Source organism: Lates calcarifer, linkage group LG1 (assembly GCF_001640805.2).
Source record: "Lates calcarifer isolate ASB-BC8 linkage group LG1, TLL_Latcal_v3, whole genome shotgun sequence".
NCBI lineage: Eukaryota > Metazoa > Chordata > Actinopteri > Centropomidae > Lates > Lates calcarifer.
The window spans coordinates 20,167,024-20,184,305 of record NC_066833.1 but is presented as its reverse complement, the minus strand read 5'-3'; the positions used below and the strand labels follow the sequence as shown (position 1 = coordinate 20,184,305).

Sequence of the window (17,282 nt, the reverse complement as noted above, 5' to 3'; positions counted from 1 at the left end):
TTCTAGGAAATTACCAAGAAGAGCTTTCGGGTTGCCAGATTTAGGAGAAGATGCTCTGTCTTGTTTGTCCATTTATCCTCTTTAAAAGGGTAAAATACATTTGTTTACTGTAGAGTTGATGGATTATTGTAGAGCTCATGATCTATAATTTATAGTTGCAGGTGATCAGATTCATTTTTGCTACAGTCTCATTAGAAATCAAGAAACCCAAGATGTATAATTCCTACTACAGTAGGAAGTTAGAATGGCAAAGCTGAAGGCAACACTAAGTAGTAATAAATATCAATAATAATTATTTACCAGATAATAATAATTTATCAGAACTCATAACTGGATTATTACTGAATTAAAAACACCATTTTACCAAAAGACTTTATTTCAACAGGGAACACTGATGCAAAAAAGTTTTTATTCAAACAACAGAATGAGAACTTCTTAACTTAAAAATAGAATTGTTGTGAAATTGTCAAGGCTCATATTCTTTCAGGACAGGTCCGTCGTCCTGTTATCATGCTGTAATGATCTGAACTTTATATCAGTATTGTACATACAGGTAATTAATGGGCCAAATCAGTTACTAGGAGGCAAAAGAACAATTAGTCAGAGCTTTGGTTGTAAACTGCCCTGAAATTCAACCAAAAATGTCCCCCAATTATGATTTGTAGCTTTCCTGCTGTGCTGAAACAACATTTATAATTTTTTTTTTTTTTTTTAATTTAGCAATACACCTTTATAGGCGGTATTTTGACTTCTCATAGAATGAACAGCACAGGTGTAATCAGTATCATACATGGTGGAAGGCTTTGCTTACTCTCTACTTCTTATCCTGATAAATTGAAAACAAGTGAACTTACTGCTAAGTCGTCACTGAGCTCTGGTTCTACTGGAAACAGTTTTTAAATTTTGGCATTGTTTACACTTAAGGATTCATTAAACATCTCAGAAATAATCAGATTAATCGATCATTAACATAATTGTTAGCTGCAGCTCCATTAGTTACAGTATTTCAACATGAAACCAAATGAGAATGTTTGGAAAATTATAATTGAAGATTTATTTACATTTTTCTTATGGTAAAGATACTACAGCTTTGTTGTCATCAATGTGATCTAAATAGGTCAGCCATAAACATTGTGTGTCACAAAAGACAGTATGCTTGTTGTTGCTCAACTATAGTATACATCTGTGATTGTAAGTGCACTACATTTAACACATCAACTCCTAATCTGATTTATCGCACTTTATCAATAATGCAGTGGATATTGAGAAAGAGAATGTGCCAGGTCTTTTCATCAGTAGAAGAAGCCAGCTATTCACTGTATGTGATCAAAAAACTGCTTTCAAGTTGCTAATACCCTCTGAGGCTACATCACAATCATCGTCTTTACACAGAGATGGACATAAATAAATAATGGAACAAGTAGTGAAGTATAAAAAGCTTGAGTCACATTCACATTAATGCATTGTTTTCAAGCCTGTCCTGAATTCAGACTTGAGTGCACAGTTATGTGAGATCTGGGTCAGTACTCAAGACGAGTGCAGTTTTAAGTTGTGCCAAAAGCTTCACGGGGGAGCAATGCATCTCGATGCCAATTTACAAACACTCAGGAGTTCTGTACAGCTGTCTGTGTGGGTGCAGACTCTCAGGCAGGACCAAGAGGGGTTCCCTCCATTCTTTGCGCTTCTGCTGCCTTCTGTGGGGGGGGGTTGGACTGTGCTGTTTTTCCAGGCAAGACTGGTGAGGAGGGCTGTGGTGTTTCTGTTCTATCACTGATCGCCTCCTCGGCCTCCTCCTCCCTCTGCTGTACAGAGGAGAGGTACTGCTCCAGCAGGCTGCAGTCTGCGCTGTCTGCACCATCACTACCGCCAGCAAAGCCGCTACGAACGGGGCTCAGAGCTCGCACTGTCTTCAGAGAGTCCTCTGTCCCGCTGCTCAGGAAGCTGTCCTCCTGTGCTGCCTGTAGCTCACTCGTTGACTGGAAGCCGGAGTCTGGGAAGGAGACGTCCGTGCTGGGCGGGTTTGTTGTGCTGGAGGCAACGGGCGGGTTAGCCTTACATTGTCCAGGAGATGAGATCTGAGCCAGTGTGACAGCCTGAGTAATGCTGGCCAGCTGTTGCTCCACAGACTTTCTTCCACTGCTGCATAGACTGGAGCTACATGGAAAGCACAGGAAATGTTTAAAACTAATGAAGCAGGCATGTCAAGCATCTGTGGAGATAATACCACAAAAGACCCACATAACATAACATAAATAATGAATCAGGTGTAGTGAATGTGAGGTAATGATAAATAAACAACTTTAACCACTGACCTCTTTCCACAGAAACTTCACAGCCTCCTCCTGAACCAGCCTTTGTAACCTCTCTTCCTCATACTGCTTCTGCACACTGCAAACACATCCGTTTTACCTTTTAGTGCCTTAATATTTATCTGCAACCACATGTGAAAGTGCAACCACTCTTGTGCCATAAATAAAACAAACAGCAAACACTGTTACAGAAAAAGTTAATCTCTTGCTTATGGTCAGTTAAGTACCTGTCCAGCTTGTCAGACAGGAAGAGGATATGTTCTTGCATCCTGTGCAGGCGGATTTCACTGCGCACCTCTCTGGCCATGGGGTGACAGCATCGAGTGTGGTGTCCCCTCCACCAGGACTGTATTTTAACTGCTGCCCTGTCAGCTTCCATCAAACTTGATTTGCTGGCACACATACCGGCCTCTTCCTGCTTGAGTGCCCCTTTCATCTCTGCTTTACCAATATCAGGGGATGTTTCCAGATCATTTTGCGGTGTGTCAACTCTGACCCCCAGTGAGACAACTGTTGTGGCTGCATCAGAAATCGCTTCTTCGTTGAGAGTCTTCCTCTCTTGCTTATCCACTGGGGGAGAATGAGGTGTCTTGTTGGTGTTGTGCTTTTTGGGCTGTGCTGGCCGCTTTGGGGCGAGGGAGTCAGGTTCAAATGTCTCTGTCTCATCCTCGCTGTCAGACTGGACTGTTTGTGGCTCCAGATTAGATGTGAACGGGAGAAAGGTGGACTCTGAGGAAAGCATGCTGCCGCTGAGTTTGTCCTCATCTGTCTGAACATCCTCCAAAGAGATGTGCTCCTCTCTGAGCCTCGGGCTGCGAACTGCTGGCAATGATGGGTGGGAAGAGTCACAGCTCACCCAAGTGTTGAACTGCACAACTGGCTCTACAAATTAAACACAAAACAGGTCGTCAGCATTATTTAAAAAATAATAATCAAAAACTCTGCTGGCTTCCTGGAAACTAAGCAAAATATTAAGTCAAAGCACTCATACCTGTCTCTGGGACTAAAGGAGCAGCAGCTGGTCCAGGTACAGTGTTCCTCTTCGCCTCTCTGCCTTCCCCCTGTGGTGCGGCATCTGAAGGACTGTGCTTCTCCACATCTAGTTGAGTTGGACGAGGAGGACTGGGGCAGCCTCCACGGGTCTCCTCTAATAGCTGCCTTTGGTGAAACCTGAGAGAAAAAACAAGTCAATACAAACACAAGGTCAATCAAGTAAATATTGTCCACTGACAGGCATGTGCTGTTTGTTAAAAGGTTTTCAGTGAGATTAGATTTTTACCTCTGCTTACTGAGGATCTTCTCCAGCTTGGCATCCTCAGCCGTCTCCAAGGCTGGTGATGCGGTCAGAGGGCAAACAGTGGTGAGGTACTGAACCAGCTGTACATGCTGACCTGGTCGATATGAACGTCCTTTACCTTGACTGTACAGCCACTCTGCTTTGAGACTGTAATTGTGACAATTACACACGAGAAATTAAGAGATTCAAACATTGGATACTATTCCTGCATTAAATCCCAACAAGAAAACTAGCATTGAAATGTACGCACCCCTCTTTTTGTGACACGACATAGCCATCCAGGACCTTCAGGCTCAGGCACCAACTCATGATATAAGGCCGATAGTCGAATCCTGGCAATGAGGGGGTTGCCATAACACAAGGGTTGCTCATTATAGACAGCTGCTCCAGTTCATGGAGAGGTGCCAGGTATGACACCTAGGGAGCGATCAGAGATAAAGGAAGAAGACACGGGTGAAAAAGAGACAGAAATCAGTCCATAAAAATAAGGCTCTAAATATTTCTAAATGGAGATCAGTGTTTCTGTATCAAGTCAGGAAAGATAATTACTTCATTAAGATCTCTTATCTCATTTTCTGCCAGGGAGAGAATGGATAGATGGGCAGGTAGGTGAGCAGGAACAGTACGAAGTGTTGTGATGCTGTTTCCGTGGAGTAAAAGTGTCTGAAAGTTTGACAGAAAATTAATCATAAAAGAAAAGTGGTACCATAACTTGACATTATTAAACTTATTTAAACATTATTGTTTAGGCTGGCTTTTAATCTAGGAGGCTGCAGCACTTACTTTTAATGCCACCAGTTTAGTCAGATCACCAATGGTAGATATGTTATTGTCAGACAGATCCAGGTGTTGAAGGGAAACACAGTTGCTGAGTTGCTCAATGACCTGTGTAGAAGAATGGACAGTTCGGTTAAACATACAACATATTGACACGCAGGCTGAAACTGATCTGTGCATTGACATTTTTGTAAATAAATAACGATTTGTAAGTAAAGTATGAGTGAATTTCTCTTCTCCTCACCTTAATATTGTTTCCAGACAAATTGAGCCATTTGAGGTGAGGCAGATCTCTTAGCCCCTCAATGTAACCAATACTGTTATTGGGCAGATTGAGGACTCTCAGCTCTGTCAGCCGAGACACACCCATCATTCTCACCAGACGGTTACTAGCTACGGACAGCTGAAGAGGAAAAGACCAAGACACAGGACATAAATCAGTAAACTGTAGACAGTATTTAGGTTCAGAGTCACTGGTGACTATACTATGGTTCTATTAATAAACAGAGTGAAAACTGAATGCAAACAACTGATATTTCAAAGTGGTAACTACCTGTTGAAGGCCCGGGCTCCGTTCCAGATGGTCCAGTTTCATGATGTGGTTTCGGTCCAGGATGAGAGTGTGAGTGTCCTCGGAGCAGGTGAAACTGGGATCTAGTTTTTGCATACCCCGGGCTGAAAGATCCACCACAGGTCCTTGTGAGAGAAAAGAAGGTGGAGGTTAAACAGACTGGAAAACCAACAACAACTGTGAGTTGCCCATCACCATGACTACATACCACACAAGCTCTTAAACCAGCTTAGCACACATACAGTAAAGCTGTGAGGCAGACACTGCACTGATAAAGGTCGGTTTACTGTCATCTGGGTTAGGCTTGAGACTAAAAACCTAGGTTGAAACATGGCATTTCCCAGCAGGGAAGTTCTGATAAAAGATGCCTCTGAGCTCCATTTAGAGATTTACTGGCATACAGCATTTTTAAGCTTGTCTCAAATGGGGCACTGATATTGCTCTGTATCACGGACTTTGTTTTAATCTGTCTCTGCATGTCCTCCAACTTTATGAAAGTGTACTGCAAAATGCCTTTGAGAAAAGAGTGGTAGAGGGAAAAAATCACTTTACTGTATTAATTACATCTAAATCTCAAGATCTACTAAGAACTAAAATAAGTCTTTTGATTGCTTGGCTTTATATGCAGTAATTTGGTTTAACATAATGGCTGAAACGTGACTGCTGTGATGTAGTTATAACTGCTGACTTTGTGACATCTGAGGACATGAAACCTGACAATGAAGGGCAGAAAAAAATCAATATACTGCCAAATATATACATTGCTACGACCTGCATCTTACAGTCTACAAAGAAAACTCGCAGAACACCCCGCAAAAAGAGTTGGCTTAATATTCAGCGTTTGCTAAACATCACTACAAGACCATTTTAAGTCTGACAGAGGATGTTTTGATCTGCACCTCTGGACACAGCTAACAGCAGCATTCAGGTGATGCAAGCTAGCTAACGTTAGCTACTTATAAACGTTCTCACGGCAGCTACCTTTCAACAAACATAAATCATTGCTGTTTGTTCCACCAAAACAACCAGTGGGCCACTTACCAGCATTTGTATCAATCTGTAAATCTGATACACCCATCCTGTCGCCCCAAGACAAACACCCAGCGTTAGCTAACAACTCTATTAGCCTCAGCCTCCAGTGCGAGAGACTCTGTCGCTTGTCAAACGGCTTGTCCGAGAAGGTTCTGGGAAATGTAGTTCAAAGTGACTGTCGTGCTAATTAGGGACTTGCGTTTTTACGGCTCGAAAGGACTACAACTGTCGCTAATTCCTAGAGCGCGCTAATGTCGCTGAAAACCGCCGGCCAGGTTGTAGCAAAGGGAAAGAAGAGTGTTCATAATGCTAACGACAAAACCAAGCCAAGAAGTGATGTTGGCTATTTTTTTTTTATTTTATTCAATCTGCTCGATCCACCACTTTATTACAAAATTTTAAAATAAGAAAGTATTGCTTGGCCGCTTGCTGATGCGTTTGCTAGGCAACCGTCAGACTATGACGTCAATGTTGTAATTATTTGCTAAAGTATTAATTTGATTAAAAAATACTCTTCTAAAAACAATATTTTATGTGGAAATTGTGCAATGCGTACTGCATTAACAAAACTTCAGCAGTTTAAAAAATAGTCATTGTTTATTAGTTTATAGAAATCGACTCGAAGCCCCCTAATTCAGTTTCCGCTTCCGTCGTCTTCCTTTCCGGTTTTGTGCCCTCTCGTAGCCATCATGAAGTGAGTGAACTGAATATTATCAAATGTCATCTCCGCTCTTAAATAAACATTTTACCATTGCTAAACACATTAAGAGTACATGTGTATCCTTTTCATTCAGTGATGCCTTATATTTGTCGTTTTCAGGGTCGAGTTGTGCAGTTTCAGCGGGTATAAAATATACCCCGGCCATGGCCGCCGATACGCCAGGATAGACGGAAAGGTAAGCATATAGTCCGACACCGGTTTGTCTCAGCTCTGACTGTCCGCAGATATGATGTGATTTACAGTGTATTCTAGTAGATCCTTGTATACCGTCTCTGCAGCTTAATATGTGTTTGTAATATCAGTAACAGTGTGGCGAGGCCTAGTCGGCTCCATTGAATCCCATGTAGCTTGCTAACGTTAGCTGTCAGCGTCACTAAACTTTACCAGAAAACTTATGTATTCATACACAGTGTTTCAGTGGTACTGCTGTTTTATATCCTCCCTCTTCACAACCGCCATAGAGCCTGGCAATGTTGTGATTCATTTAGTTTTACATCTAAATGACAGCTAACTTCCAACGGTATGTGTAGAGATGTTTCACTCAATAATGCATTATATCTTGGTAGGACACGACTTTAAATATTTGTTACAATCATGGCTTTGTCCTAGACCTGTAGATCTGTATATGTATGTGGTAAATATTTCATGTGTTCTTTGCATGATCTAATTGTAGTTTGTGAAATTAGTGTAAAATTTATGTAGAGTTGCAATGATTAGTCAATTAAGCAATTGGTCGACTGAAAGAATTAATAGGCAGATTTTGACAACTGATCATTTTGGAAATTTTTAAACAAAAATTTCAGATACTTGCTGGCTCTAACATCTCAGGTGGGGAGGAATTTGTTGCTGTTCTTCGTATTTTCACGATAGTCAAAAAACATAGCTGGGTTTTGGTCAAAACTTAAACAATTTGTCATGTTTTGTAGTTTCAGTAAGTAGTCATGCTACACTACACTGGTCACAGATGTTACGAAATCATCTAGTTGACTGATAAGTGTTTTATAATCTCAATTCACTGCTTACTGTAAACTGTCGAGAAATGTGTGAACAAGGGAATGATTTTGGATGTACTTCATATCACCACAAGTAACTAAGTTGAATTTCCTGTCTTCATTAGGTGTTCCAGTTTCTGAACGCCAAGTGTGAGTCTGCTTTCCTGGCCAAGAGGAACCCCAGACAGATCAACTGGACTGTGCTGTACAGACGCAAGCACAAGAAGGGCCAGTCTGTAAGTACCAGTGTTTATGTGTTGATATGGGTTTTGTCACTGTAAATTAAAATTTACATACTTTTTGGGGTTTAAGCCTACATGGGCACACTGTTTGAGGCTGATGTTGCAGCTAGTATCTGTTTCAAAAGTAGCATTCGTTGGTCAAGCAGTTATCTTTGGTGCTTTTTTGTATAGTATACTGTTCCAGTTGTTTACACTGGTCTGTCTCATTTATAGCAAGAGTTGAAATTGTCGATAATACATCAGGAACTTCTTGTGGCTTCACAAAATCATAGTCATGGATCTGTGCTTGTATTTAGACTATTAAGCACATGTCAGTACAAGTTCCCAGTCATTTAAGCATTTCAGTTTGGCTGCGGGTGATAGGTGTGCACAGTGTTGGTCTGTGTTATGTGTTGTTGCTGGACTGTGTTTTGCAGTCTGGGCAGCAGCGCTCACGCCACACCTGCAGCCATAGAACAACTGGAGATCATAGTACTGGCCTTTGACGTCTTTATTGACATCTCACCATCGGCCAGCCTCCAAACTCTCCAACATGCTGCAATACATATCACTGTGTGGCACCTGTTCAGTGACTAGTAAAAGTAACAGTTAAATCCAATATAGATATCAGAGAACACAAACAGACTTGTTTGATGGTTCAGTTTTATAGACACCTGTGGTGTCTGGATGGTGACTTGAACTAAACATTTTCATCAAACTGAACATGTTGAAGCTACTGAAGATGTAATATATGTGTGGTCCTGGTCTTCTTCTATCCTTCCTCTGGACAGAGGTTGGATTGGGTTGGACATGTTGCAGATGTGTGTCTGTGAATCATTTTGAGAAATTAAGCTAAAGGTCTTATTATCATGTGTTTTTAACAGGAAGAGGTGACCAAGAAGCGCACCCGCCGCGCAGTCAAATTCCAGAGGGCCATCACTGGGGCCTCCCTGGCTGAGATCATGGCCAAGAGGAACCAGAAGCCCGAGGTCCGCAAGGCCCAGAGGGAGCAGGCCATCAGGTATGACCCAAACTGTCCATTTATCTCCGGTTTCTAGAACTTTTTTCCCTTTCCCCAAAATCAGGCTCCTCAGTTTCTCTCACATCCCACAAACTCAAAAGTTGAGGGGCTGTAGTTACAGCTGAAGAAACTTCATAAACTTAATACTTAGGAGTCTAATTTTACTTGGACATCTTAGTGGTAGCAGGTCACAGCTAGCTTTGCAAATAGTCTATACTTTTGAGATCTGTCCATACCAATCTGATAATGTGGATTGTAGAACTACAGTAATGGTTTAGATCGGGCACACAAGTGTTGTGCTGGAATCAGAGTAACTTAAGTGGAAGGGATTGAGCAAATGTCCAGCCTTGAAATGATCAGCCTTAAAAAAAAAAAAAAAAAAAAAAAAGACAGTTGTGTGCCTTATTGTGGACCTGTTTGAGCAAAATTATGACCTGTACAATGATTTGTTTTTATTGTTTTAACCATACCTTTTTATTCCAAGATATTTGTTCCCTACATGTATTTACATATATTTAGGTGTATCTGACAATTAAGGGAAATGTTGCAAATGAGCAGGAATATTTCATGGCTGTAATGATTTATTTATTTATTTATTTTTTGGTATTAATTTGATGTCGTACCTTGATTTGTTTGGTGTTTCATTTTTGTTATTAGTTGAAAACATTAATGTCTGGTCATTTTATCATTTTATATTTTATCATTTTACTTGAACTTTTTCCCAGATAATTTACTGTTAAAGTATAAAATTACATGATAGCACAAGGACGACAGGATGATTTTTCTATATTGTTGACACCTATTTGTTTACTAAGTGTGTCTCATTTGTTCTTTCAGAGCTGCCAAGGAGGCCAAGAAGGCAAAGCAGGCAGCCAAGAAGCCCGCCGCCCCAAGTGCAAAGGTAAGATCTCCTGTTGTGTGTCTGTTAAGTCTGGGCCACTTTATTGTAGATGTGTTTATGAATACTACAGATAAGTCTATTTATGCTGTTGAGTAACTACACTTTTTTAACCTGACCCTTTAGTACTCATTGGATTATTCAGTGACTCAATTTTCAGTTTTAATTCATATGATACATAACAGGGTTTTGTACTGAATGTGTTCTTCTGTAGACCACCGCTAAGACTGCACAGAAACCCAAGATCGCCAAGCCCATGAAGGTCAGCGCACCTCGCGTCGGTGGAAAACGCTAAGCCTGACTCACTGTTTAAGGTTGTGAATAAAATTTTGAGGTTAATCATCATTTGTGTGATTTGTAATTTGAAAACAAAACAGCATTGCTGCAAGATCATACAGAGAAACCTTAGTCACATCACTTGTTCTCTGAACTGACCTTTAATTAGAGTAACACCTGTGGAGGTGTGCTGGACCTTTGACTGTAGTCCAGATAATGACTGTGCTGCAATCTGTACCCCGTTTCAAGACCTCTAAATTGCTGCCCCATCTATTTTTTTTTTTAGCCTTTCAGATAAAATAACATTTCAGTCCAGTGATCAGGCCACTGTAATTCTGTGTCATGAAATTGAAAGCCAAAATTTCAACATGTAAAATACTGAGAATAAATGCAGTCTTAGGTGGAGGTTTTTGGTACCTTTTAATATTAAACTCACCTCAGGATAACATGGTCAGATGAGAATCCTCTTACCTATGTGGTCTTTAAAAGTCTTATGATTTAATTTAGTAAAAACTGCAGAGGCCCTGCTCCTGACCAGTGCTACTAATATGCGTGCAAATAACTGAGGCTTTCATGAGAAGAGAGTAAGATTTACTATGAATACTGGAAAGTGGCTCTCATGTTGCGTACGCAGACACAAATAGAGCAGTGGCAGTGAATGTTAAACTCAGGAATACTTCTCGCACTGGACCAGATACATCTTTCAGGGTGCGATTAATGGTTATTTTCATAAGCCATGAATCTGCTCTGACTACTTACTAAAATTTTGAGCAGTCCAAGTGGGAAAGTATTAAAATGTCCATTGTACGATGTCCTGGCTTCAGTTGAGTCACATACAAAGAAAGGTAGAAAACCCTCTCAACCTGGGAACTAGAACAAGGTCCTATTTGGCATTTTTGCCTGAATTGCCCAGTCAATGGTTATTCATCTTCTGTCAATGTGGCCACTTAAAGGGACATTAGAGATTTAGTAAGTTGTACTTTGATGCAGTTGGCAGACTGATTTAAAAATGGAAAGCACCAGAGGCTAAGATATCCACGTGTTTAGTCATTCATCTAGGTCAAGCTCAGAAACTTCTACAATTATATTGCACCTACATTTTTGTCAGACACTCCACGTCTTTGTATTAAAATGTCTCATCTTTATTATAATTTTTTGGATTTTTGGTAACTAGGCTGATTAGCACCAACCGTGACAAATAGACTCATCTTTGTGTGTAAAACAGTTTGACAGCTCCTTTAATCTGACCATAACTATGAGATGTCCATACTCTAAATCAGCTGTAGGTGTTAAACAAGATTTATTAGCATTACATAGCCATCAGCCACAGAGCCATAATGATCAGTCTTCAAAGTGCCATTTTGTTCAAACAGCAGATCAAGAAGTATTTAAGTGATGATATCAATTATTGCTATAATTGACAGGGATTGTTCTGTTTAACTACAGTGGAAACATGTCAAAGAAAGTACTATTTTTACACAGCAAAAATATAAAACACCTTTATAAGAATAAAGGCATCAACAGCGAGGTTTCGATATTGGCAAGTCAGAGTTAGCGTGTCAGTACCAGTGTTTACTAGTCGACTCTGTGCTAACAATCAATAAAAAGCTGCACAGGTTAAATATGTGGCATTGGTGTAAGGATTCCTGATAGAGAATCAGAAAATAACAGCATCTTTCTATACAGTTTTGACTACAAGAGAAAAATGTAATCAAGTGATTCATAAATTAGGATTTCTTCTCACACAGATTAAAAGATTTGAAACTATTAAAATGGAAGGAATTGTTACATGATAATCAATGATGATTTAATAATCACTGAGGTACAGATGCTGTGACTATAACCAAATTATAAATAAGTAAATGACACGTGAATGTGATGGCATTCTTAATTTCATTTGGAAACATTCCTTAAACCAAGTTCAACACAAATCCAAGAGTTACATTTTTTTGGGAAATTATTGCATGAGGTACTGGTTTGCTACACCTGAAAAACGATGATGGAAAAAGCAAAAAATTCCCAATTAGTGCAACGATATATAAAGCAAGAACTTAAACTAAACAATGTACAATCATACAACTTGCTGAACAAGTAATACTTGTGCGTTGATGACCACCATTCTTGAGCGTGTGTTGACTAGTTAAAAAAACGTTCTTTTTTTTTTTCCTTTCTTTCTTCTGTTTGTTTGTTTGTTTGTTTGTTTTAAATACCCTGAGGAAATTTGAAACTTAAGGAAAAGTGCACATTTCCAACAGGGACAACAGGCTTAATGTGATAGATTAATGGTTATGACATGGATGTTATGGAGACAACATGAGATGATGTGAGGGGGCAGGTCGGTGCCTGGTGTGACGTCTCCCTTTCAGTCCACTGCAGGTGCAGCGCAGGCAACAGAGGAGCACTCAGGACTCTGCAGCCGCTTTAGCCTGTGCCTTCTTGTCCTGCTCGTACCTATCGGGGAAAAATAACAACATTAAGGTTAAAATTAGCATAACACGTATTTCTGTTTGCTATCAGTTGCTTGTTGCAAGCTGTTGGATATCCTGAAGGGTCTGAATGTTGACACAGGAAAGAGTCAACATGTTAACATGTAGGTGTTTACCAGGCATCTACAAGGAACAGCTGAGGCTGATGGGAATTTCATTAATTGTGCAGGTATTTGATCATAAACCAAAAGTAATAGACAAATTAAAAGACCATAGACAACTTTCATTTTAAGACCCAGGACTACAGTTTGGACTGAAACTTCACTCACTCACACAGCCTGTTTATTTGTCATGCGGCAGTTCCTTTCCTGAAAATGTCACATTTTCACGACGTCTTTAAAGTCATTCTGATTTTCACTCTTTATGGCAAATGTTTCAACTCATTTCCCTGGTGGAGTTTAGTCAGTTGTTGACACTGGAAAACCAAGCATACATGAAAACTACTGTGTGTTGTACATTTACTACACGTACTGTATCAGCTGCAGTGCACTTAGTTAAATGATAACTAAAAGATGTCATATCTGAAATGATTAAGGCATTCATACTGAACTAAAAGCCACTGTTTACTTATCTAGGGATTCTTTATTATTAAGAGATAATAAAAAATAGAGATAATCAGGTAATTAACTGACAGAAGCCATTGACTGGTCTGTTAAAATAATAGCGCTCTTTACTGTGAATACACTACAAACCTCCAGATCCTGTAGAGCTGGGAGGCTCCTGCGCTGCCGACAAAGAAGTTGACAGCAAACAGGTTCCAGTTCTTCGGGATTATGACCAACGAGTATCTGGACCAGATGAGACCTGGGGGAGAATAACAGCTAAGAGTGAAGGTTATGCACACTAATGCTAAACTGGCTGTTGCTCATGAGAACAGAGTCTATGTTTTGGGGGGGGGAAGACCCAGATAAGATTTGTTTAAAGACACATATTGCAAAAGCAGATGCATCAGACGACCTTTAGCACAGATTGGTAAAAAATCTCTCCAAACACTGGAGCTGATAAACTAACAATTTTGAAATATTCATCATAAATTCAGAATTTACTGCTCCATATTTGACAGCTTCAGACATGGATGTCTTTAGCATTATTTTATATTGTTTTCCTCTAATATAAAATATGAAGAGATCAAACACAATATTTTTTTCTCCATATTGTAATTTTAAAGAACAGTAAAGGTAACCTTTTCACCTTCAGCCTCTCTGATGCCAGTTATATTTTACTGGATCACATCACTTCTGTTTTAAATTAAACTACTCTATGTTTTAACCTAAAATGTTTACGATGACTCTGATTAAAATCTCATCTCACCTGTGGCTGTCAGCACCGCAGACTGGGAGGTACTGAGTTTATCTGCTGGTCGAGTCATATCAGCCAAACCAGCTACAACCAGACCCTGGAGAGAAGAGACCACATTGTCTTTACTCTATCAAACCTGGTATGGATTCTCTACTGTATTTACAACATGACAACTAACTGCTTTGAATTGTCAAGGCTATTACACAGTGGTTACAGGTCAAGTCCCCTATGTCTATGGTTCCCAACCTTGGTGTTGTGACTCCCAAAGGAGTCTTGAGATGATTAAATGCACAGGAATGCTTACTTTTTGTTGAATAATTTTATATCTGCAGGCCCCTATATGTATTAAAATAACACAACTTGCATCACTGATAGGTGCTACCATACAGAGATTGTAAGAAGAGTAGATTATAAGTAGACTAAGCTTTATTTTAAGTGGTCAAAGGCCAAAAAGGTTGGGAACAGTTGGTCTAAATTGTACTTAAAGAGGTTAGACTGTGAGAAAATGCACTTACCCATTTAAACACTGGGGCCCAGAAGAAAACCGTTTTAGGACCTAGAATAAAAAACAAAAGAAATGGGATAATGTGAATTTTGCGATCCTGTTGTGACTGTGGATGTTACAGTAAAGTGGTTTAATTACAATGATCAAGGTTTTGTCTCTGAGGTACCTGATCTGGGATTTTCTAAATGACTGTAAAGATGAAACCTAATTCCAGATGGCCAGGCCTGAGTAACACTGTAACAGATACTTGGGCCTCTCAGTGAGTCCAAATGCACTGGGAGGGAACTCACATAAACTTAATTAGCTCTGTGTCATTTACTTTTCAACACCGAGGGAAAATGTGATAAAAAATAAAAACACACTGTTGCTGTTATCATATAAGAAAAAGAAGATTTTTTCAGTGCTCACAGAATACGTCAAAGTGGCAAATACTTGCAAAATCACATGTACTCAAATAGACTGATAACACAATTTTGATGTTTTTATGGCAATACCTTTGAACTGCTCTCAAACTCAGAACTTAACACAATAAACGTGACACAATCTTTGTTTTAGGACAAAATGTGCCAAAGCAATAACACAGAATATCACTGAACGTCAATAAACACACCCAACCACTGAAAAGTTATAAGTTATACCGTGTGTTATCACACAACATCAGGGTCACTGAGGTTTTCTCCCTAAGACAGTTAATCTTCCTACCAGGCTTCTCTATTGGGTGAAAAGATTAGACGTCACCCCAGACAGTTGGGCTTGAGGATCTGTGTAACAGACACTTGGACACCTCAGTGCGTCCAAGCCACTGGGAGAAGATTCACATAAACTTAATTAGCAACAGCACAGGGGAAGAAAAATAGTAAGGGACCACAAAAAGCTGCTGGTCTGGAATCAGCTCTGTTCATATTCCCAGCCAACGCTGCAGGCTAAACAAAGAGTAGGACGCCTGCCACTGCAAATCATCTCTGAGGGAGTTGGCTTTTGTCGCCGCCCCCTTTACACCTGGTCAGAAAGTCCTTGTTTTACCCTTGCATAGACAAAACAAAGATCAGACCGTCCCCACTGACGTCAGTGATTCTTTAATCTCAGTACCCTCTAGTTAATATCAGTGTCAAAGAGCTCAATGTGTGTGCAAGCTGTACTTAAACAGGAGAAACACACAGGCTGTTTACTGGGGACCCCTGACTAAAAATAATGCTCTTTCGAGTTTTGGTTGGACAAAGCAAGACATCCGAGCTCATGAAGAGGGTCTTTCAATATTTTCTGACATTTAACATAAAATTTTTAAAAGGGATACTGAACAGATTAATTCATAAAAAAATAATCGTTTGTTGCAGTTGTTATTTATAGTGACACTAATTATAGGCAGGACCATATGGAAAATATAATTGTTCGAAATTATTATACTCTATACATTTATTTCTATATAATACTGTGCATGTGACTGCTTGGAGTTTGGGAACATTTAGTTTTTCATCCCTTGCAACAAAACAGTCACTGCCCACGTTATTATGAGCTGTATGCTATTTGTACAAGTTAATAACATGACAGTAAAATGATTTTTGTGTGAATGTTGATTATTATTGTTTGTATGGCAATAACTTTGAACTCCTCTCAAACTCAGAGCTAAACATCACAATAAACATCTTGGCTTTAGGACAAAGTGCTGCACACTTTCCCTGCCACGAACCGAGCTCTTCTTCACAGACTGAGCTGCTGAGCCGGTTTTATCCCAGCAGATTAGGATCTCCCAGAACAACACTGTTACATTTCAACAACGACCTCCAAACTCAGACATCACACCTAGACAGGAGCTACTATTTATTTCCTCAAGAATGCAATCAAGACAAGCCAGCGCATCCACATCACCCCTGCCACCTCGTATCACAGCTGGACGGAGCCCCACATCTGTCACCCACCATAACAAACAAGAGACAGAGCCAGCTTCACCCGGAAGCTGGGTCGTCGGCTCTGAATTACCTGCAGGGTGGTTGTATAGGGGTCTCAGTTTGGCGGGCAGCATGTGCTCGATCCTGTCCAAAATCCTGTGGTAGGACGCTCTCAGCGCAGCCATGACTGTGGATGTTGAGACGGAGAAGAGGACGCTAAATGAAAGTTGGAGCTAGCTCGCTAAATGGTTAGCTAGCTACGTGTCTGTCTTCAGAAGCCACAGAATTTAAAAACCGCTGGACTTGATTTCACCTCTTTGTATGATGTCGATAGATAAATAAATAAACAAGAGGTGGGTGAAAGGGTAGAAGCGGATGCTGCTGTCCTACTGTCGACCTTCCCTCTGCTGCTCTATGACCATGCTAGCCCCGCTAGCCGTCAGTAGCTCCTCTCTGACCGACACGACGAGGTGACTTTCTGCGCGATGCAACCTACCGCGTGAGGGGCGGGGTCACTGTTTCCCCTATTCTCATTGGCCCGCCTGATTAGAACGTTGATATGATTGGTTCAGATGGCAATGTTACTTTTCCCGCCCGGCGTATCTCAACTGGGTGGGTGGAAAATCATCGACATGACAGCAAATTTAACTGAAAGAATTTTAACTGAAAAAATGTATTCAGACTTAATGAGTGTCGAGTTTAGAGTTGTTTGTTAAATATGACATATAAAAGTTGGCTGTAAAAATGTATTTTGTTGCAAATAGTACGATTGTAATTTTTTTCTCTCAGGCAATCCATGTTTAAGCATTTCCCTCTTCAAAACACCAAACACCAGTTCAAAAACAGTACACACAATAAAATGGTGTCACTAAATTAAAACATCCAGAATGTTGTTTTTTACGGTTAAAAATGTTATTTTATTGTCATTAATATACTCGTCTATATCTTCTTTGTATTCAGCAAAACTGGAAAATATAATAGGCTACATGGT

General features: G+C 40.1%; 3 protein-coding genes and 1 non-coding gene across 4 annotated transcripts; 2 read left to right on the top strand and 2 right to left on the bottom strand.

Moving 5' to 3' along the window:
- Positions 1-390: 390 nt before the first annotated feature.
- On the bottom strand, positions 391-6,148 carry cep97 (centrosomal protein 97). The gene is given in 12 exon segments (XM_018702356.2): positions 391-2,129; positions 2,131-2,154; positions 2,313-2,388; positions 2,537-3,191; positions 3,301-3,479; positions 3,589-3,753; positions 3,857-4,023; positions 4,156-4,269; positions 4,390-4,491; positions 4,628-4,786; positions 4,937-5,079; positions 5,996-6,148. Coding segments are annotated over 12 exon segments (2,307 nt in total). The 5' UTR covers positions 6,033-6,148; the 3' UTR covers positions 391-1,643.
- A 454-nt stretch (positions 6,149-6,602) lies between these two features.
- rpl24 (ribosomal protein L24) lies at positions 6,603-10,184 on the top strand. Its single transcript, XM_018702455.2, has 6 exons — positions 6,603-6,680; positions 6,807-6,882; positions 7,825-7,935; positions 8,805-8,941; positions 9,779-9,842; positions 10,054-10,184. The coding sequence occupies exons 1-6, from the start codon at positions 6,676-6,678 to the stop codon at positions 10,132-10,134; spliced, it is 474 nt and encodes a 157-aa protein (XP_018557971.1). The 5' UTR covers positions 6,603-6,675; the 3' UTR covers positions 10,135-10,184.
- LOC127142855 (small nucleolar RNA SNORA23) lies at positions 8,297-8,477 on the top strand. Its single transcript, XR_007813937.1, has one exon. It is a non-coding gene; the product is annotated as a small nucleolar RNA SNORA23 (small nucleolar RNA).
- Positions 10,185-11,398: 1,214 nt separating the features above from the next.
- On the bottom strand, positions 11,399-16,775 carry mpc2b (mitochondrial pyruvate carrier 2b). Its single transcript, XM_051071900.1, has 6 exons — positions 16,605-16,775; positions 16,383-16,478; positions 14,416-14,456; positions 13,913-13,997; positions 13,294-13,405; positions 11,399-12,566 (listed from the first exon to the last, which is right to left on the bottom strand). Exons 2-6 carry the CDS (start codon positions 16,474-16,476, stop codon positions 12,518-12,520), a joined length of 381 nt encoding a protein of 126 aa, XP_050927857.1. The 5' UTR covers positions 16,477-16,478; positions 16,605-16,775; the 3' UTR covers positions 11,399-12,517.
- Between the last annotated feature and the right edge of the window lie 507 nt (positions 16,776-17,282).